Raw genomic sequence first — 23,241 nt, 5'->3', positions numbered from 1 at the left:
TGGAATTGTTAAATTCAGAAGTCAAGTCCAGAAGGCTGCAATGTGCATAACTGAAAGATATGAGGCTGTTCTTCAATTTTGAATTGAACTTTATTGGAATGGTGTAGGAGGCCAAGCACAGGTCATAGTGGGAGTGTGGCAGGGAATTAAAATAACTGGCAACCAGAACTTCATAGTCAGACCTGTGGGCTGAACAAAGATGTGCCACAAAGGAATCACCAAATTTGGTTTATCTGAGACAGCAGTGAGCAGCAAATACAGATACACTAAATTGAAAATAGTACACGTAAATGGGCATTACACGTGGAAGGAGATTTGGATGTCCCGGATGGTGGGAACGAAAGGGAAAAAGGTAAAAAAAGCTGCCTTTCAGCAGAGTGAATTTGCTGCTCACAATGTAGTTCCCTCTAATTGGGGAAACTAAATGCAGATTGGATGATCACTTTGCTGAATATCTGTTTAGTCCGCAGGTGTGACCCTGAGCTTCTGGTCAACCGTCATTTCAATTTTCCATCGCACTCCCAACCCTCACCTCAATCTTCAGCTTCTAACATGGGGAATGGGACTGAGTGGTTTGGGCTTCAGTCCCATGAGAAACATATTGTTCCAATGGAACCAAACACAAGCTGAAACAGCAACTCATCTTTTGATTGGGTAATGTGGAGGCTTCCATTTCGATATAGGGTTTAACAATTTGGGAGGGAAGCAGTGTAGTGATATTGTCACTAGACAAGGAATCCAGTGACTCGGGGTAATTCTCTGCGACCTTGGTTTGAATCTCATCATGGTAGATGATGAAACTTGAATTCAATAAAAAAAAATCTGGAATTAAAAGTCTAATGATAACAATGAAACCATTGTTGATTGTTGTTAAAACCCATCTGGTTCACTAATGTACTTTAGGAAAGTAAAATCTGCCATCCTTACCTGGTCTGGCCTATGTGACTCCAAAACCACAGCAATGTGGTTGACTTAAATGCACACTGCAATGGACTCAATTCAAGGGCAATTAAGGTAGGCAATAAATGCTGGCCCAGCCAGTGATGCCCAAAGCCCATGAACAAAAAAATAATTCTGATCATCTAGATTATGGAGGAGTATGGACAGGGGGAGTAGGGAGCAGCTGTTGGTTACCCTTGGTTGAGGGGTCAATCACAAGGGGGACATAGTTTTAGGGTGAGGGGTGGTAGGAAATTTGAGAAAAAAACTTTTACAGAGGATAGTGGGAATCCAAACTGTAAATATTTAGATGAACACTTGAAATACCATAGCATTCAAGGATATGGAAAGGTGCTGAAAAACAGGATTAGTGCACCTTTAGTGGTAGTTGTCAGTGCAGGCTCGATGGGCTGAAGGGCCTTTTCTGTGCTGTGACTGACTCTAACCACTTCCCCAATCTTCTGGACACCAGATATTAGTTATGATTCTGCTATTCATGCTTACACTTCCTCTGGATCCATCTCTTGTTTCTTCACTTGAATTATCACCCGCTTTTGCTTTGCACCATCACCTCCTCTATCATTTCATCATTCTGACCTTTCTATCTGCCCTTTTGCTTTTTCTCCCCCCTTTCACTTACTTATTACATCGTCAATTTTTCCTAGTTCTGATAAAAAAATTAATTCTGTATCTGTTCCGTCTCTCCAACCACCTCCCCCCCCCCCCCCCCCCCCCCTCCCCCCTCCATCCCCCCCATACCCACCCACCACCACCAAACCAACAGATGTTGCCTGACTGGCTATTTCCAGTCTTTTTAATGATTTCAGATCTCCAGTACTCGCAGTATTTTACTTTTCTATTACAGACCTTTTCAGCTTTCTCCCCTCTTCGTGCCTCTGTACTTGCTTAAAACCTGTTACATTTAATTTTTTGACATGAAACATTAACTTTATCTCTCTCCACAGATGCTATCTGGCCTAAATATTTCCAGCTCACCCAAATAACCACAAAGTCAAACATGTACAATATGAGCCATGAAAACTCACTTGCAAATTGTATTAAAAAATGTTGCTCGAGGAAAGTTTATGCAGAGCAGTATTAAAAAAGCACAACCCAAGCTTCTACTGCAGTACTAGGAATGTGCCACATTGTTAGAAGTACTAACAAGAACTTGATCAGTGATCACCATGTCTGTCTATTCAGGCGAGTCTCATAACACAAAGCAGGGTAGGGGATGGATGAGGTTTAAGTTGTGCATCTTGGCCAACACTGCTCACTCAATTACCAAGACACTTCAAGTGGTCATTCTACTTGCTGAGAAACCTTGTTATAAACAAAACTGGCACCATATTTTCCTGCATGACACTGGACATAATTATGTAAAACAGTTTAAGGAATTTGATAAGGCACTATACAAATTTTCAAAAACAATATTTTCTCCTGAGTATGCAAGTATAAAGCTTCTACCTGCCAAAGAATTGGGGCTGCTGCTAAGGGTAGTGTTGACCGCAAGACAACTTGAAGGAAGAGGGTCATCATCAGGACTGTGTGGGGAAACAATAAACGGTGCAGCTTCTGGAGAAGAGCCACATGCTGGGAACTGCTGGAAGTTTTCCAGGGCAATGTGAACTTCTGGATCTAAATTAGAATAATGAAACTGCATTAAAGAGCCACTCCACACAATCCACATTGGAATTGAAGCAAAGAGAAGGTCACTCGAGTAAAACCAGAGCCTCACATCTGCCTTGCTTTTTGTTTTCTTCCATTTCAATCCTACGCTCTCTTCGGCGTTCATCTCGAGCCTTTTTCAAGCGAAGACATCTCCTTCTGTTCAGATCATCTGTTGGGGAAAATATGATCTCAAATTTCAAAACACCAAACACAGGTCACACAGTACAAGTTCATGATTCAAGTAGCAGGAACAAACCTGAAAACGCATCCAAAGTTTCCTTAGAGATGACAGGTGGCTTCAGAGCCAACTCGCAAATACCAAACTCACAGGTAAGAGGTAGATGGCACAAATAGCGGTGTCTGTGTCGTACATCCTGTGGGCAAAGATACAATGTCATTGAATGAGATTCAATACAACAGTCTTCCATACAATAAAGACTCACAGATTTACATATAGCAAACACACCCAGTATGAGGCCCCCTTGTACTGATTAGACAGCAAATGCACCACAAACAAGGAAGCTCAATCCCTGATCAGTCAATTCCTACGGCAGCAAGGTATTCCTGGACTTTTGGAATAAAGAATTAAGATAAAAGAGCTGCAAGGGTGCAGATTAGAGCAAGGCATTTTGTTTGTAACTCAGTGGTGTGATGGAAAATACTAATCCATGCAATACCGTTTGGAGCTTGAAGACAACTACTCTTCACTACCTCATGGCTAGAGTGTGCTCCGATTAACTTCTGACACAGATGGAGAGAAGACAGCCATTTCATAACTACTGCTCCACTAAAAATGACAGCAACTACCCTTTCTACTTGGGCCTGGATGAGGTCAGTCCTCAAATCTGAGACTTCATTAATCTGGATGGTTTAGTGCCACACCATGCATTTATCTATTGAATTCAAATTCATTGAATCCTGCAAATACAGCAGGCGAGTTCATGAAGTGTATTACAGGTAGAACCTCAACTAATTCCAACCTTGTTCAACATCATCTAATACCTGAAAGGGAGAAATCTGAAAATAAGTTTATTTTGGTGGAAGGGTTTGAGTTTTATCACATATTTAGATCATACTGCTAAACAAAGTGATTGAAAAGAATAGAAATCAAACTTTAATATGAATACATAGATAATAGCCACTCCAAGTATCACAACAGGCATTACAAAACTAATTTCTCAGGTTTAGTTAATGTTCATTTTCTACTAAGTAGCTGAAATCGCCAAGATTTGTTTTAACAGTCACTGACAGGAAGTGGATGTCACTAGTAACGCAAACATTTATTGCCCACTCCTATTTGCCTTCAGGTTGATGAACCACTTTCTTGAACTGCTGCAGTCCATGTGGTGAAGGTACTCCAACAGTAGTTAGGGAGGAAGTTCCAGGATTTTGACCCAGTGACATTGAAAGAAATGTAATATATTTTCAAGTCAGGATAGTGGGGGTTGGGAATGGAACATGCAGATGGTGGTATTCCCACATGCCTGTTGCCCTTGTACTTCAGGGTGATGGGAGTCACAGGTTTTAAGGCACTGCTGAAGCCTTGACCAAGCTATTAAAGTTATTATGGGTGTAGTATGGGATGTCAATCAAGATTATTGCTTATCCTTGGTGGTGTCGAACTAGTGTTCTTGGAGCTGTATTAATCTAGGTGGTAGTGTAGTGGTATGAGACCAAGCTAATGGTGAAATTTGATAAAAAACTGGAATACCATGAAACCAGTCAATTGTTGTAAATATCCATCTGGTTCACTAATGTCCTTTAGGGAAGGAAATCTGCTGTCCTTACCTGGTCTGACCTACATGTGACTCCAGATCCCCGGCAATGTGGTTGACATGCCAGTTCAGGGGCAATTAAGAATGGGGCAATAAATGCTGGCCCAGCCAACACCACTGATATCCATGAAAGGGTAAAAATGCAACAAGCATTCAAGCATTTAGTTCAGACGGAATGGAATGCCTTACTGTCGTAGACAGTGAAACGTGTACTCCGTTTCAACTTTCTCAGCAAGCTAGCCTAAAAGGCAGTTTGTCCTAAAAATGCTAGTAATTGGTGCAGGCTTGAAGAGCCAAGAGCCTGTTTTCCTGTGCTGTAATTTTCTTTGTTCATACTTCTGACTTTCAGATGATGCTTTGGATCTTGGGAGGGAAAGTCATTAATGAAGCAGCAGATCTTTGGGCCTCGGATACTACCCCAAGGAACTTCTTAATCCCCAGGACATCACTGCAGAAAGCCAATCATAATTTACCCTAGAAAGATTTCAGCTTGAGACTTCCCCACCTACCCTTTCCCCCTGGCTCCTTAATGCCACACTCACATGTTACCTTAATGTCAAGGGAAGCCAACTTTGACCTCATCTCTAGAATCCAGCTCTTTTCAGCACTGCAGCAGGTGCCTTAGTTACTTTATCACAAGCTGGATTGGTAATCTTAAGTTTCTAAGTGGAATTTTAAACAACTTCAAGGTGTTCAAAAAAAGTTATAATTTCAACACAAACTGCCAAATAAGGAATCATGGGACAGTTGGTGTGTGCTGCTGTTGTGCACAATGTAAACCAAGATTGGAATTAAGGTATGCAGTGGGAAAGCACAAGACTATCCTCTTACTGCCTGTATTCTACTGACCCAATAACAGTGGATCCCAACGCTAGATTCCAAAAAGTGACAGAAATGCTCTAGTGATGTTCACCAGGAGTACAAAGTGTTCAAATTTATAAATTCAAATACCTCAGTCATTGAATGCCCAACAATCTCTACCACTGCCGCTGTGATCTTCTCTGGACAGTTCTCCAGATTCCCATATTCCTTCACCAGACATCGCACGTTAACTGGGCTCAGAAACATATATTGTCCATCCTCCGCTGAAAAACAATGAAATTAGTTTTTTTTATTCATTCGTGGGACATGGGCGTCACTGGCTGGCCAGCGTTTATTGCCCATCCCTAGTTGCCAGAGGGCAGTTGAGTGTCAACCATATTGCTGTGGCTCTGGAGTCACATGTAGGCCAGACAGCAGATTTCCTTCCCTAAAGGACATTAGTGAACCAGATGGGTTTTTCTGACAATCGACAATGGTTTCACGGTCATCAGTAGATTCTTAATTCCAGATATTTTTTATTGAATTCAAATTCCACCATCTGCCACGACAAGATTCAAACCCAGGTCCCCAAAACTGAGTTTCTGGATTAATAGTCTAGCGATAATACCACTTGGGCATCGCCTCCCCAGTCTTGCAGAAACAATAAAGCCAGAATGTTTTATTTACATCAGGGTATCTATTTTGTTTATTCCGAAACATGGCAAGGACACATCAAGGACAAATTTTCACATTTCATAAGGACAAATTCGGATGAAAGGATCCCTCACTGATAGCAATCAAACCCCTTCCAATAATTCATAGAATAGCCACCTTTTCATGAGTTAGGTGTCACAGAAACTTGTTATAGAACATAGAACAGTACAGCACAGAACAGGCCCTTCGGCCCACGATGTTGTGCCGAGCTTTATCTGAAACCAAGATCAAGCTATTCCATTCCCTATCATCCTGGTGTGCTCCATGTGCCTATCCAATAACCGCTTAAATGTTCCTAAAGTGTCTGACTCCACTATCACTGCAGGCAGTCCATTCCACACCCCAACCACTCTCTGCGTAAAGAACCTACCTCTGATATCCTTCCTATATCTCCCACCATGAACCCTATAGTTATGCCCCCTTGTAATAGCTCCTTCCACCCGAGGAAATAGTCTTTGAACGTTCACTCTATCTATCCCCTTCATCATTTTATAAACCTCTATTAAGTCTCCCCTCAGCCTCCTCCGCTCCAGAGAGAACAGCCCTAGTTCCCTCAACCTTTCCTCATAAGACCTACCCTCCAAACCAGGCAGCATCCTGGTAAATCTCCTCTGCACTCTTTCCAGCGCTTCCACATCCTTCTTATAGCGAGGTGACCAGAACTGCACACAATATTCCAAATGTGGTCTCACCAAGGTCCCGTACAGTTGCAGCATAACCCCGTGGCTCTTAAACTCCAACTTCCTGTTAATAAAAGCTAACACACTATAGGCCTTCTTCACAGCTCTATCCACTTGAGTGGCAACCTTCAGAGATCTGTGGATATGGACCCCAAGATCCCTCTGTTCCTCCACAGTCTTCAGAACCCTACCTTTGACCCTGTAATCCACATTTAAATTAGTCCGACCAAAATGAATCACCTCACATTTATCAGGGTTAAACTCCATTTGCCATTTTTCAGCCCAGCTTTGCATCCTATCTATGTCTCTTTGCAGCCTACAACAGCCCTCCACCTCATCCACTACTCCACCAATCTTGGTGTCATCAGCAAATTTACTGATCTGCCCCCTCCTCTAAGTCATTAATAAAAATCACAAAGAGCAGAGGACCAAGCACTGATCCCTGTGGCACTCCGCTAGCAACCTGCCTCCAGTCCGAAAATTTTCCATCCACCACCACCCTCGGTCTTCGATCAGCCAGTTACCTATCCAATCGACCAACTTTCCCTCTATCCCACACCTCCTTACTTTCATCATAAGCCGACCATGGGGGACCTTATCAAACGCCTTACTAAAATCCATGTATATGACATCAACTGCCCTACCTTCATCAACACACTTAGTTACCTCCTCAAAAAATTCAATCAAATTTGTGAGGCACGACTTGCCCTTCACGAATCCATGCTGACTATCCCGGATTAATCCGCATCTTTCTAAATGGTCGTAAATCCCATCCCCAAGGACCTTTTCCATCAATTTACCAACCACCAAAGAAAGACTAACCGGTCTATAATTACCAGGGTCATTTCTATTCCCTTTCTTAAACAGAGGAACAACATTCGCCATTCTCCAGTCCTCTGGCACCATCCCCGTGGACAGTGAGGACCCAAAGATCAAAGCCAAAGGCTCTGCAATCTCATCCCTTGCCTCCCAAAGAATCCTAGGATATATTTCATCAGGCCCAGGGGACTTATCGACCTTCAGTTTATTCAAAACTGCCAGTACATCCTCCCTCCGAACATCTATATCCTCCAGCCTATTAGCCTGTGACACCTTCTCTTCCTCAAAAACATGGCCCCTCTCCTTGGTGAACACTGAAGAAAAGTATTCATTCATCACCTCGCCTATCTCTACTGACTCCATACACAAGTTCCCACTACTGTCCTTGACCGGCCCTAACCTCACCCTGGTCATTCTTTTATTCCTCACATAAAAGTAAAAAGCCTTGGGGTTTTCCTTGATCCGACCCGCCAAGGACTTCTCATGTCCCCTCCTAGCTCTCCTAAGCCCCTTTTTCAGCTCATTCCTTGCTAACTTGTAACCCTCAATCGAGCCATCTGAACCTTGTTTCCTCATCCCTACATAAGCTTCCCTCTTCCTTTTCACAAGACATTCCACCTCTTTCGTGAACCATGGTTCCCTCACTCGGCCATTTCCTCCCTGCCTGACAAGGACATACCCATCAAGGACACCCAGTATTTGTTCCTCGAAAAAGTTCCACTTTTCATTAGTGCCTTTCCCTGACAGTTTCTGTTCCCATCTTATGCCCCCTAATTCTTGCCTAATCGCATCATAATTACCTCTCCCCCAATTGTAAACCTTGCCCTGCCGTACAGCCCTATCCCTCTCCATTGCAATAACAAAAGACACCGAATTGTGGTCACTATCTCCAAAGTGCTCTCCCACAACCAAATCTAACACTTGGTCTGGTTCATTTCCCAGTACCAAATCCAATGTGGCCTCACCTCTTGTCGGCCTATCCACATATTGTGTCAGGAAACCCTCCTGCACACACTGCACAAAAACTGCCCCATCCAAACTATTTGACCTACAAAGGTTCCAATCAATATTTGGAAAGTTAAAGTCCCCCATGACAACTACCCTGTGACCCCCACACCTATCCATAATCTGCTTAGCAATTTCTTCCTCCACATCTCTATTAGTATTTGGGGGCCTATAGTAAACTCCTAACAACGTGACCGCCTCTTTCCTATTTCTAACTTCAGCCCATATTACCTCAGTGTGCAGATCCCCCTCGAAGTGCCTTTCCACAGCCGTTAGACTCTCCTTGATTAACAATGCCACTCCTCCACCTCTTTTACCAGCTTCCCTACACTTACTGAAACATCTATACCCCAGAACGTCCAACAACCATTCCTGTCCTTGTTCTACCCACGTCTCCGTAATGGCCACAACATCGTAGTCCCAAGTACCAATCCACGCCCCTATTTATATTTCAATACCAGTTTCATCCCGTCGTTTGAAAAATGCTAGCATTATAGAAACAAGCCAACAGATCTCAGACTAGTTTAACGATTCAGTTGTGTTAGAAGATAGTTAATTTAGCTATTTAATGAGGATGAACATCAAGATTCACTTGATATTGTCCAAAGAGAAGGCTCACCTTGGTAGTAGTAGTAGTAATTTGTTTCTGAGCTTGGTCTAGCAGCCTCTATTGAAGGTCTAGTTTCAACTTCTCCACAACCAGTTCCACCACAAGCTCCTTCTACCACTTTGCAACTGCTGACAGATCCAGGGGCACTGACTGATTCATCCAAAACAGGGCATTCTGCAGCAATGGCATCCTCTGGAGATTCATCAATAATTTCATCAAATGCAGACGAATATGCCAACACATGCTACCCAGAGATAAGCAGATAAAAGTCAGATTAGAGTTTGCAACATCCTCCTAAACCTTTTAGCACTACTAAAAATCACAAAAACATGTCTTAACGCTTGCCCACCATTCAGTACTGAATGAGCAAGGGTTTCCTTTAATACTGGAAAAAACCAAAGTCATCATCTTCAGTCCCTGCCACTAATGCAGTATTGTGACCACCGAGCCCTTGCCAACCGCAAGACTGAACAGGACTGTTCACAACTACATTGTCATGGCTGTCCCAGAGATAAGCATCCCACAACCATTACCAAGACTATTTCCATAAGTTACCCAACCCCCAGCTTATCTATAATGAATTGGTGATCCATGACTGTTACATCTTGAATATTCTAACACGCCTGGCTATCCTATCTTTTGCAAATTAATCATCCAAAATTTTATTAACTATGTCCTAACTTACATCAAATCATGTTCATGACTCCCTCTACTCACCAACCTCAGCGGCAAGCTTATATTTATTTCAAATTCTTTTTGCCTCACCCCTTTCTCAGGATGTCATTTGGGGGAATGACAGAAAAGGACAAAATTAAAATTAGCCCACAATATTGGTACTAACTTGGTTTTTGCAGCAAACAGTGGTATTTTTCTCATTCTCTGCAGCCATGGTTGAATCAGCAATGGTTAATTCCTCGAGTTTAAACATTGCACCAATAACTTCCTTCTCTGGAGCAGAGCCCAATAACTCTTGCTCTCGACTCTGCAATTTAAAAAATCTAATTAGTTCAGCTTGAACCTAGAACAGAATTCGGTTTCAGATCTAAGCTTGTCAAACTAAATATTCACATTCCTATCATTAGAACAAACTTAACACAGACGTGGAGTTTTAGTCGGTCAAAAATTTAATCTTTGCATTACACTGTAGTAATTAAGCCTCCGGCTGAGGGGTACTACTAACTTCCCTCACTCCTAACGTAAAGACGCTGAAGCAATAGAATGATCTTTGATTAACCTCCTGTGTCCCTGTCAAAGGCCAGAAACAGCAGAGTTTAAAATCAAAAGTATCTAAGTTACAGGTTGTTTTGGCCATAAACAGCACTGTTCAGAGCATACAAATAGCCAAATACAAAATACCACAGAATTATTTGTGTTGCTACATTTCAAGTATGATTTCTGCCTTGGAGAGAGAGAGAGAGAGAGAGAGAGAGAGAAAGAAGAATATTACAGTGGGAAAAATCCAGGACATCGACAGAGCCACTGCTCTGATTGCTGCATAAAGATAACCTTCAGAGACATTCTACAAATGCAAGAGGTACAGCCTGTTAAGGCTAGTTTTTCATACCTTGAGCTCCTGCATTGCTGCTTCAATGAAGCAGGATTCAGGTGTATTTTTTTCCTCTTCATATTGTCTCAACAAAGCTGCTCGCTCTTTGTCTATTACATGTTGCAAAACTTGCTGCGTTGTAGCCAGAAGCAGCTTTGAGTATCGGCTGTGTTCTTCATCTACTGGAAAGATTCAAATTAAACATTAAGGTTCATGCAGTAAGTAGTAAAAAAAAAGTTAATTCAGTGAACAATGAAATGTTATCCTATTTGCAGTAATGTAGTTCAGCTGTGGTCGATGAAAACTAGATTTACTCAAGTCAGCTTCATTTAGTTAACTTAAAATTAGAACCTCCACTTTGATCATTTGGACAGGCAACATGCAAGTCCCTGCACACCTAATGGGGTCATGGGAATCATCCTCCAGGGTTTTAAGCACAGAAACAGACTTACTGCACAACAGTTGTACACACTGAGCAAAAAAGATTTAAAATTTAGTCTAATCCCAAATTCCAGCTCCTGATCCACAGACCTTTAGTTACAGCACTTAAAGCATACATCAAAATTTAAAAACGAAACAATGAGGGCTTCTGCCTCTACCACTCGTTCAAATAGTGTTGCACACCCCACCAGCTGGGTGAAAAAAATAACTTTCATCCATTCTGATATTGACACCACTAAGAGAAATAGATTTTTCCTATTCACTATCTAGCCCCCCTCAATTCACCACAAGTTAAATTTCCCCTCATCCTCCTGTTCAAAAGAAAGCAATCTCAGTCTACCCAATCTTACCACTTAGCTAAAACTCTCCACATTCTTGGCAACATTCTCTTAAAACTGCTCTGTACTCTCTCCTGTGCAATCACATCCTTTCAATAATGTGGCGAGTAGAAATGTGCTCCATAAGATATCCTCAGTCTAAATAGTTTTTTAAAATGTTTATTTTGGGATGTGCGCATCGCTGGCTAGGCCAGCATTTGGGTGAGTTGCCTTCTTAAATTGCTGCCGTTCACATGGTACACCCACACAGCTGTTAGGGAATTCCTGGATTTTGATTGTGACAGTGAAGGAAAGGCAATACATTTCCTAATCAGAATGGTGTGGGGCTTGGAGGGGAACTTCTAGGTGGTGTTCCCATGAATCTGCTGCCCTTATCCTTCTAAATGGTGCAGTCAAGGGTTTGGAAAGTGTTATAAAGGAGTGACAGTGAGTTTCTGCAGTGAATCTTGTAATGATATACACTACTGCCACTGCGTCAGTGGTGGAGGGAGTGAATGTTTGTGGAAGGGTTAGCAATCAAGCAGGTTGCTTTGTCCTAGATGATGTTGAGCTTCTTCAGTGTTGTTGGAGCTGCACTCATCCAGGCAAGTAGAGAGTATTCCATCGTACTCCTGACTTGTGCCATGTAAATGGTGCTCAGGCTTTGGAGAGTCAGGTAGTGAGTTACTTGCTGCAGGATTCCTAGCCTTTGACCTGCGCTGATAGCCGCAGTATTTATACGGCTGGTCCAGTTCAAGTAAATTGTAATCCCCAGAATGTTGTTAGTGGGGATTCAGTTGTGGTAATGCCATTGAATACCATGGGGCAATTGTTAGATCTTGCTGGAGATGGTCAGTGCTTGGCAAATTTCTTAATCATGCCTTCTGCATTGAAATCTAAATCACTGGTAATACCACAAATAGCAAGGGATCTGCCAAGAGCACACCAGGATCAGCCTGTCAAAAATACATAATCAATCAATGATAGCCTTTTGCTTCCTGCCAGTAAGCGGATTCTGGACCCAATTTGACACTTCCCTCGGATCTCATGAGCTTCTAGTTGTCTGACAATCCTGCCATGTGGGACTCTCAAAAGCCTTGCTAAAATCCTTGCTGGCTACAAAAAAGCACCAGCCTCATCAACCCTCCCTCCCTGTTACTTCCCTAAACAATTCAATCAAGTTAGTCACCTCAGTTTAGAGTAGTAAATTGAGGATGAATGCATCCAAACATGTTTCAGAAATGGTAGAAACTTAGGAGCTGCCTGCCCATTGGTTTGATCATTGGTAAAGACAGCAACGTTTTTCACTATTTATTTTCAACTGCAAAGGACATTCCCCATCATAAGGCAACAGGGCAAAACAGGCAAGAATCAGACTTTAAAGTGCACATGACTTACTGCACTGAAATTATCACATGGCAGAGGGTGGTAGAAATCTGGAACACGCTGCTCAAGGCAGGAACCCTCAACATTTAAGCAGCATTTAAGATAAGCACTTGAAATGCCATATCATACAAGGTTACAGACCAAGCACTGGAAAATGGGATTAGGATAGGTGTTTGATGGCTGCTGCAGACATGGGCCAAAGGGCCTCTATTATAAAACCAAGTTGCCATGAGAATTCAATATCATTTTGTAATTCTACGGGAATAATGTTGGTTAATATCAACAGTGCAACCAGCTCATCAAATCACATGAATAGAAATAGCCTGCAAAAGCAGTCACAACTTCCACTAGTCTCTCTATCACCAAAATGCTAGATAAATGAGGTTCCACTGTAGGTCGCAAACAAGTTAGTATGCTTCTGATATACTTAATGAAGTACATCAAAAGCATACAAACAAACCTATGGTATAACGTTGATTTAAAAGATCCTTTTCTAGTACATAAATAGACCAACTTGCCCAGAAAATACTCCAGACTTCAAAGTTTTTGCGCTTTGGATTCACTTGGGAACTACAGAACAGTTCTGGTAACAGCAATAAAAAAATACTGGCATTTATTTCTGCCTCATCACCATCCAAACACTACAAAATCATTATGTAGGCATTGTAATATTTTAGAATGAAAGTTATTTCAACATTTAGTCAAATGGTAATTTGTACAGCTCTACATGGTATTTGTCACACGTCTGAGGTCAAGGATGCACAAAACTAAAAGCATTTTTGCTCCTTTCCAAACACCAATTCTGTATGCAATCTGAACTATCTACCTTACTGTGCAATATATACACTTTTCCAAAGAGGGTGCTGATTTAACAATGAGCCAAGTGAAGCAGTGTTTCCACTCACCTCCCAAGTAAATTGGTTCAACTTTAGTCCACATGGATTTGGGTAAAGCCATCAGGACACCCTTCTCCCTACGCATCAACTGCATGGTGATCATATCCTCCACGCTGTACTGATGGGTTTCCATGGCAACAACACTGAAAAAGCAACACTGGTTAAACTCCATGATTAACGAAGGATTTCAACTTTCCCACTTACAGGGACCTTATTGTAGTACCAAGTAGACAGGCTCACATCCACAATTTTAGTATTACAGCATACTGAGGTCAGCTCGTCAAAATGAGATGCAGAGCAGAAGGCAGGCCTCAGTAATACAACTGCTCTGGCCACTCTTTTACAGCTGCATGGTTAACTGGGTAGCCAGACATTTGCAAGTACTGCCTTAATGAACTGGTGATGAAACCTAAAACTAAAGGACAAAGGGGGTAAAAATTAATTATGAGAATCACCCTGAACAAGAAATTCTGAAAAGGAAAATATATTCAAGAAATTGTTGTTTATTCTAGCACTGACCAATAATTTATAACAAATATATAAGACACCAATGTTTTGGTGAAACTGGGAAAGACAAGTTAAAGGCAAAGCAAATGAATCTCAGATGAACAGTATGGTAGAAGGTCATCTGCTGCTTAAAAGCTTCTATGTATAGACATTCTCTCTCTTCAGACTCCATGTCCTATAAGGATGACCATGAACTTCAACAGAATTGGTCCATGATTATGCTGGGCAAAATACTGCAGTAGGTTTTCCATCCCTTCTGCAATTTGGCTGACCAGGAACATTTTCAGCACCTGCCATCGGGCACACTGGAAGGATTTACAGGCTGATAAATCAACCTTTTTGGCCATGTTATGAACATGTTCCATGACCAAGTCCTGAAGTGGAACTACAAGAAGGGCATCCTGCATATCCTGACAACTGAGAGAAAAACAATATCTGAGCAGCTCGTCAGGTAACACAAGTATTGAATAGCACAGAAGACTGGTCCTTTCTTTGACACCAAACAGGGATGCTTTCAAAACTGCCGTGGCAGATAAAATCCATCTCAACCCCATACTTTTGGATTAGACAATCTGAATACAAGATCCTCCATCACAGACAGAAAAAACCCCACTGGGACACTGAAAGCAAGAGGCAGTAGTAAATCAATTAAAATTCTACTTGGTGAAACAAACAAAACAGACTACATTCTGAATGTTTGCGAACTTGCAGTGATTAATGCTGTACCTACCTGGCCCTTGGGACAGGTATGGCAATGATAAAAATATAATTGAAAAATCACAACTTTAACAGTGCAGATGTGGAAGATGCACAGAAGCAGCTTTCCACCACCACACAATCAACCTCATGGTGTAAAGAGAGATTACAATCCAATGGTATGACTCTGGCACTATGGGCCACAGATTAGCACAGTGCTTACTAACAGCATGATTCATCAACTCAGTATTGTTATTCATAATAGCATGAGATGAACTAGAGATTACAACCAGTTTCAATGCAGTCTGCTACACTAAAAATTGCTTCATGCATGGTCCTTATTCACTGTTTCCCCACCCAACAATATCAATTTCCAGATATGAATAAGCCCTCGCTTGCTCAAGGTGTTTAATCAAAGCACATTGTAATGATCTATGACTTATGCGCACTAAGCATACAATTAACCTTTTCAAATTGCACCACATTTTACAAGATTACTGCAAACTATTAAAACTATCCACCAATTCTATTGGGCAATGGAGTTAAAATTTCAGATCTATATAGCTCTAACAAAGTAAATTCCCATCTGATCTTTAGTACATTTTTCAATTAGCATCTCAGCACAATATTACCTTTTCATAATGCTGGAGGGAAGAAAATCATCACGTCCAAGTATGTTGAACAGTTCATTTAACATTATATTAAACTACAGCCATTCTGAAAAGGCAAATTCTCAAGACTTAAAATTACACGTTAACATTACACAAAAATTACAATTCTAACAGAAACATTACTTTGACAAATTAATACGATTACACTAGACTCATCTTCCAAATACAAGACTACTTTTTGCAAACAGAAGACAATTAGATCGTCTAAAAGCAGTTCTCATTCTCACCTCTTGAGGTCTTTTTTATGTACAGCCTCATAACAGATAGGGCATTTCCCCCATGTTTTCTCACTGAGAGAGAGATAGTGGAGAATACAAGCCCAACAGTAGATGTGTCCACAGCGAGTTATCTTTGCAGCAGAGGGAGGATACAAGCAGATTGGACACGAAGGAACTTCATGACTACAAATGCGCTAGAAAATAAAGACACACTTTAGTAATCTTAATCAGAAAACACCAATTTTGACCCTACAAAGAAACAATACCAGGTAATATCAGAAAGCATATCTTGTATTCTTCAGTACATCTTCTACTCCCTTTTCTCTGACATATTACTTTGAAGCATCCATTTGCCTCAATCACTTCCTGTGGTAGCACGTTCCACATCACATTCAAACCACCGAATAAAGAAATGTCTCACGTCCCTATTTGGTTTATTAACTATTTAAGATCACTGGTCTTGTATTCTTCCACAAGTGGAAACATTCTCTTTGCATTTATCCCTGTCTAACCTATTCAGAATTTTCAGTTTATAAAGCCCCAACCTGTTTAATCTTTTCCAATAGCTGTGCTTGCTCAGTTCTGGTACCTTTGTCTTAATCCTGTTTATACCATCTTCAGTGCTATGATTTTTTTTGTAGTATGGAGTTTAGAACTCTGCACAGGTTCCAACAAGTTTAACATAATTTCACTGTTTTGAATCCCTAAAAATAATCAGCAGTTATCATTTTTCATTGTTTCTAACTATCTAGAATCCCTTTGCTCATTTACCCCATTCAGTTTATTTCCTAAGATCAATGATGTTGCTACTTAACCTACCTCAAAGGCTGCTCAACTTCTGTACGTTAGGTTCTAGATCCAATTAACTCTTGACTGCCTCCAAAGCGAGAAACCAATCCATCTGATAAATCTAATCTGTTGTCCATGAAATTCAATCAATTTCCTAGCTTCAAACATGCACTTTGAAACAGTGTACAACCTGTGTGTTAACCTAGTCTCAAGCAACTGACTCAAATTGGAGTACGAGACAGATAATGTAAAGGGAGAGCGCAACAGATATGCAAGGCAGTGTGAAGTATCAGTTGGTTAAGGATTAAACCACTAATACAAATCGCAATTAAAAGCATCTAATTAACTAAGATGCATTGATATTTTCAGCAACTAGAGTGCTGGCTACAATGGCAAATATGATCCGAATCCTAAGGCTTAAAGTTCTTTATGGAGGCAGAAATTTCTGGCTCATGTTCACTGGAATATATCTGCAGAGAACAGCAAATTGAAAAGCTTGCTAAAAGTATCTTAAACCCTCTGAAACCATTTAATAGCAAAATTATTTTTTTCCACGCCTGTTGTGTTTTCTGCTCTCCAATTCACTATCACTAGTGAAGCCAAACTACATCCTAACTACACATATACAATACTCACCACCTGCTGTACAAAGTCCCAGTTCACCAATGTATCTGGGTCAGCAAAGTGAACACTGTAGTCTTGCTCTTCTGAGACCACAAATTGACAGCTTGAAAAGAACATGTAAAATTAGTCACTTAAAACTCGAAGCTTAAATCAGCCTTTACAGACAGCTCCTTAAGAGTTTTTGATTCTACTCCTATTACTTTAGTCCTCACCTCAAAACTATTAGGTGCGGGAGCACTAATTTTAGCAGTATACAGTAACAAATTTGTTTTGAGAAGACGGTGAAATAAGTCATATGCATTTTACAGCAGCTATCTACAGAAAGCAACAAACAGCTGGGCCCTTGGGAACAAATTTCACATTGTGCAAATCGGGGAAAAACTAAGCAATTTCAAATTCTCCCTCATGAAGTGGAATTCGAGAAAACTATATCTAGAAAATATGAACTTGACGCTCCTCCGTCCCCCACCTCAATAGGTGGGAAGCACCTTTCTAATGAATAATATTCAGTAGCACTTTTCACTCAAAAGAAAAGCAGCTGGTGCAGCAAAGAAATCTTACTGGTGTCAGATATTTAGCAGAGTGCAATGAGTTTTACTGTTGATTATGTCCTGCCAAACTTGACCTAGGGTGATTCAGACACTTAAGCAACAAGAACCCAGGTCATTGGATTCATGTTGTTTCTTTTACTTACTTGGCCTGCAAAAACTGCTCCTTGTTGAAAGGTTTATGTTTATGTCCCCATTTGTTTCTCCTTCCCCAGCCTCCATGGCAATTGCCATCATAATGTGAGCCTGACTGTCCACGAGGTTCAAATGTAAAGTTTAACAAGTGGTTTAGGCTTATCTTCTTAGGACCAGCAAATTGGGCAGGACTGAACTCTGCCCTCTGCACCTCTGCTACCTGTAAACAGACAAAACAGTCTTATTTTGTGTTGCAATTCACTATTCAATAGGACATCCCAGTATAATGTCTTCACACTATCTCCCTCCCCACCTTCGTACAAAGATCCGGACTCATTTCTACATCAGTTCCATGCATGACAGACCGCCTTCAAGTATCTCAAAGTACCAAAACAGATAGTAAGTGCTACAGAAAAAGTGCAAGAAAAAAATTTGTTGAGTATATTAAAAAGCTCTATAAATATATTAGGAAAAAAGTTGATGAGGAGAAATGCTAACATAACTGTAATCTGGTCCATGCAAACTAGGGAAATGGTACACATGTTGAACAATTACTTTGCATCAATATTTACAGTAGAGGAAGAGCTTAGCACATCAAAAATGCCAAGGAAACAAATACTGATGAGAGAAGCTCAAAGAATAATGTAAGCAAAGTAACAATGAAAAAAATTACGACACTCGAGCAACAAAACCCCAGGATTGCCAGATAGCTTGTATCTGTGTTTTGAAGGTGTGAACATGCATATTCTGTCAAGGTTTTCCAAATTCTGCAACCATTCTCTTGGATTGGAAAATTCTACATCAGAGAATTATAGACCAGTTATGCTGCAACTAACCATAGAACCATAGAAAATTACAGCTCAGAAACAGGCCTTTTGGCCCTTCTTGTCTGTGCGGACCCATTTTATGCCTAGTCCCACTGACCTGCACTTGGACCATATCCCTCCACACCCCTCTCATCCATGAACCCGTCCAAGTTTTTCTTAAATGTTAAAAGTGACCCCGCATTTACCACTTTATCCGGCAGCTCATTCCACACTACCACCACTCTCTGCGTGAAGAAGCCCCCCCTAATATTCCCTTTAAACTTTTCTCCTTTCACCCTTAACCCATGTCCTCTGGTTTTTTTCTCCCCTAGCCTCAGCGGAAAAAGCCTGCTTGCATTCATTCTATCTATACCCATCAAAATCTTATACACCTCTATCAAATCTCCCCTCAATCTTCTACGCTCCAGGGAATAAAGTCCCAACCTATTCAATCTCTCTCTGTAACTCAGCTTCTCAAGTCCCGGCAACATCCTTGTGAACCTTCTCTGCACTCTTTCAATCTTATTTACATCCTTCCTGTAACTAGGTGACCAAAACTGTACACAATACTCCAAATTCGGCCTCACCAATGCCTTATATAACCTTACCATAACACTCCAACTTTTATACTCGATACTCCGATTTATAAAGGCCAATGTACCAAAGGCACTCTTTACGACCCTATCCACCTGTGACGTCACTTTTAGGGAATTCAAATAACATCTAACATCTAATAAGAATCTATAACTTAATAGAAATTGTTCAGCAGACCAAAATATCCTGCTGTAAAGGATAAGTCATGCTTACAAACGTGATCGCATTCTTTTTTGAAAAGTAGCAGACAGGGTAATGTCCATGGATATTGAGGCCAGGGTGCATGTGTATAGATCATTTAAGGTGGCAGGACAGGTGACAAGAGCAGTTAAGCATATGATATATATCTGGCTTTATTAATAGGGGCATAGAGTACAAAACAAGGACGTTATGCTGAACTTACACAAGACACTAATTAGATCTCAGCTGAGCTGGAGTAGTGTGCACAGTTTCGCGCACCACACAATAGAAAGGGTGTGAATGCATTGAAGGGGATGCAGAAGAGGTTTACAAGAATGGTGACAGGGTTGAGAAACTTCAGTTGAAAGGATAGAAGAAAGAGATTGGGACTGTTCTTCTCGGACAGAAAGTGGCTAAGATGAATTTTGATCAAGAGATGTTCAAAATCATGGAGGCTAGAGAGTAGATAGGGAGAAACTGTTCCCATTCGTAAAAGGATCAAGAATGAGGGGGCACAGATTTAAAGTGATTTGCGAAAGTAGAAAATGTGACGAGAAAAAACTTTTTCACATGAGTGGTTCAGATCTGGAATGTGCTGCCTATAAATGTGAAGGAGGCAGATTAAAATCAAAGAAATCAAGAGGGCATTAGATGAATACTTGAATAGAAACAATGTGCAGAAATATGGGGAAAAGGCAGGGAAATTGGCGAAATGTGACTAGTGGTATCCTGCAAGAATTGATGTTAGGAGCTTAAGTATTCACCATATTCTTTAATAGCTTAGAAAGCTGCATATTCAAATTTGCCAATGACAACTATATATGGCACAGTAAGCAGTGCAGATAGAAGCATAAAATCAAGGAGACATTGACAGACTAATTACATTAGACGAATTGAATTAACAGAACTGTGGCAAATAAATGTCACATACAGGTACAAAAAATAATCAAACAAGGCTAATGGAAAGCTGGTCTTTATGGGACCAGAACACAAGGAGCAGAAGTCTTAGCTAGAAATACCTGGAGTATTGAGAACAGTCCTGAGCATAACATCTTACGGTGCATAAATCAGCCTTGGAGGGAACGCAGCAAAAGCCTACCAGAATGATAGTTTAACCCTTGGAGGCCAGGTACCATTCAATGAGAATCACAAACGCAGGCTGTATTTGCTGGAATTGAGGTTTAATGGGGTGATTTGATAGATGTTATCACGATTTAATGGGAACAGATAGGGTAGATAGCTTTTCTCCATCTATCCTATATCCACTGGCTGGGGAGTCTAACATTTGGAGATACTTCCAGGAAGGAAATACTTCCACACACCAAAATATTATAAGTACAGAACACTCTTCCACAAACAGCAACTGAGGCCAAACCAATTGTAATATATCGGGCATAGGTAGGTATATGGAGTTGAGTCTCAGATGAGCCATGATCTCATTGAATGGTGGAAGATTCTAGGTAGGCCAAGTGGCCTACAAAGTAGTTATTCATACACAGTATAACAGGTTATTTGACATTGGGTTATCACAGCAGAGCCTGAATAATTTCATCCTTCCACCATACAATTGAAGTCACAGCACTAGATAAATGCATCAATTCTTCTGATCCCAAGTTCAGGCATTATGAGACTTTTATTGAAAATGGCTATTTCAGCACACAGATCAGGCCCAGAACCGTGCCACCTCTACAGCAACTGATGGCCAGACATCTGTCAGTTCAACTGTTAAGAGGGACAAACTCTTCAGGTTTGAACATGCATGGTATACATTCCAAGACACCAATCAAACTCAAATTGCACCATGTATTTAAGACTTCACACGTTAATCTTTCCTCTTCAAATCAGCGATCAGTAAGTCCTAGAACTGCACCATACATCCATTAAAACATTACTGTAAAACTAGTCAATCTCACCTCTTCCCGTCTACCACCATTACCAAAAGTGCTAAAGGATTTGTTGCCACCACGTGCAGGGGGTCTCTTGTCAAAAGCTTTGCTTTTCTGTGGATTGGTGCGGCGGGTCTGGTTAGATACATTTTCGTTTTTGGGAAAAGTTGGGTCTCTTTTCCTGTTGTAGCGTCTTGATCCAGTTCCACCTTTACCATCTGTAGAAATGTGTTTAAGAATATATTCATTTTTAGTCCACACAAACAGAACCTTCAACTTTCCAAGAATAATACTAAGCAAGCTGCTCAAGAGGAATTAGAACAAACAAATGTCGCCAACCAACTGCCAGAGACAGCAGAGTAGTTAGCACTGCTGCCTCAGCTCCAGGAACCCGGGTTCAATTCTGGCTTTGGGTGACTGTGTGGCGTTTGTATGTTCTCCCCATATCTACGTGGGTTCCCTCAAGTGCTCCGGTTTCCTCCCACAGTCTGGAGATGTGCAGGTTATGTGGACGGGACATGCTAAACTATCACCAAAGTGTCCCAAGATGTCTAGGATAGATTAGCCCCGGGGGGGGCTCTTGCAGGCAATTTCGCAATCTGCAAATAATTCTACATTTTAATCATGCTCAATTTAGATTCAACAAGACACTCCTTTCCATAATCAAAATAAATTTGACCCAGAACAACTCCAGTATCTGTGTAAATTCAAATGTAAAGCAGAGATTCCTTCAGTGACCTGGTAGACATCAAGGGCAAATGTTCTTTAATTAATGCTTGCAGATGGCCCATTAAAGTACAAGGAGCAGTAATGCATCACATTGGCTTTTGTTTTGACATTTGCCATTGTCCTCTTTCGACTCATCTACTAGAAATAAGTAACCATTAAAACAATTACAGAACAGTAGTGGAGTATTAGATCATTCTATTTGAAGGTTTTAATGATGAATTTAGGTTCTTTATTAGAAAGGAAAGTAGTTGTTCACTACACTTTGAACTGTAGGCCTCAGCGGGCATACAGCATAGATTTAGTAGAATAATACCTAGACTCAATGCTCAAGCTACAACAAATGATTGCACAAAGTGGAGCTATATTCCCTGCAAACTGGACGTTTCAGTGATTTTATTGAAGTTGAAGATATTTAGCAGAACTGATATTCTGTCCCAATCTACCTTATTTGTGCGAGTTAGGGAGTATAGGTTTAGGAGACATTCAAAATTTAGAGATAGATGTCTTGAGTGAAATTCTGTAACACAACACACAAAGGGTAGTAAGCTTTTAGAACTCGAGGGCAACTAGCAGATGATGACAGATCAGTTGTTAATCTTAAAAATTGACAGCCTTTCAGTAGGCTAAGTATAAGGGATATAGAGCAAATGCAAGTGTAGAGTTGGGTTGCAAATCAGCCATCATTTCATCGAATAGCAGAACAAGTTCAAGGGGTTTAAATAGCATACTCCAGTCTCTCCTTCAGTTGCAATATAGAATACATTTAAATTGTCATGGAATTAAAGATGTAAATGAGTTTAGCACAAGATGAAATTTTCACCAAGAGGAGCTCCAGGATTACAGCACTCAGAAATAAGCTTCTCAAACTCCACTTACTGTCATTCTCATTAACACGGACGGCTCCAAAAGTTATCAATAGGTTGTGTGTGTCAATGATATTCACAAATTCAATGCCTTGTACTGCATTGAGAAGCAGTATTGGTAGACAACGATCTGACAGCTACTGTGTTGAAGATTCCATGAACCAGATTGCTTTGTAATTTGAGTGCTTAAAATTAAAAAATATTCACCTCTCTAAAGAATTGGTCAAAATATTACCTGGAGCTCACATCAACTCTTTTCCAGTATCTGGAAAGCACCAGACAGATTAATCCAACATCCTTTCACCTACATCTCCAATTATCAGGTCAACAGCATGTACTGAAATAGAAGTGGGTCACACCCGAACCCAAGAATATCAGTATGAATATCAATGAGT

At 40.8% G+C, this 23,241-nt stretch overlaps 1 protein-coding gene across 4 annotated transcripts in view; it reads right to left on the bottom strand.

Moving 5' to 3' along the window:
* rnf10 (ring finger protein 10) overlaps positions 1–23,241 on the bottom strand; it is a 33,875-nt gene that overhangs the window by 5,942 nt on the left and 4,692 nt on the right. For 2 of the 4 annotated variants that reach the window (XM_078226944.1, XM_078226945.1), the window contains exons 2-13: positions 21,282–21,472; positions 17,800–18,008; positions 17,118–17,208; positions 15,702–15,886; positions 13,610–13,743; positions 10,579–10,742; positions 9,856–9,996; positions 9,024–9,258; positions 5,337–5,470; positions 2,867–2,984; positions 2,678–2,779; positions 2,407–2,577 (exon numbers count right to left, since the gene is read on the bottom strand). In XM_078226944.1, the coding sequence (XP_078083070.1) occupies positions 2,407–2,577; positions 2,678–2,779; positions 2,867–2,984; positions 5,337–5,470; positions 9,024–9,258; positions 9,856–9,996; positions 10,579–10,742; positions 13,610–13,743; positions 15,702–15,886; positions 17,118–17,208; positions 17,800–18,008; positions 21,282–21,472 (1,875 nt within the window). The remainder of the gene's footprint in view (positions 1–2,406; positions 2,578–2,677; positions 2,780–2,866; positions 2,985–5,336; positions 5,471–9,023; positions 9,259–9,855; positions 9,997–10,578; positions 10,743–13,609; positions 13,744–15,701; positions 15,887–17,117; positions 17,209–17,799; positions 18,009–21,281; positions 21,473–23,241) is intronic. The other 2 variants (XM_078226946.1, XM_078226947.1) reach the window with 1 other exon arrangement.

This window comes from Mustelus asterias, chromosome 13 (assembly GCF_964213995.1).
Source record: "Mustelus asterias chromosome 13, sMusAst1.hap1.1, whole genome shotgun sequence".
In the NCBI taxonomy this organism is placed as follows: Eukaryota; Metazoa; Chordata; class Chondrichthyes; order Carcharhiniformes; family Triakidae; genus Mustelus; species Mustelus asterias.
This window is presented reverse-complemented; position numbering and strand designations above follow the sequence as displayed.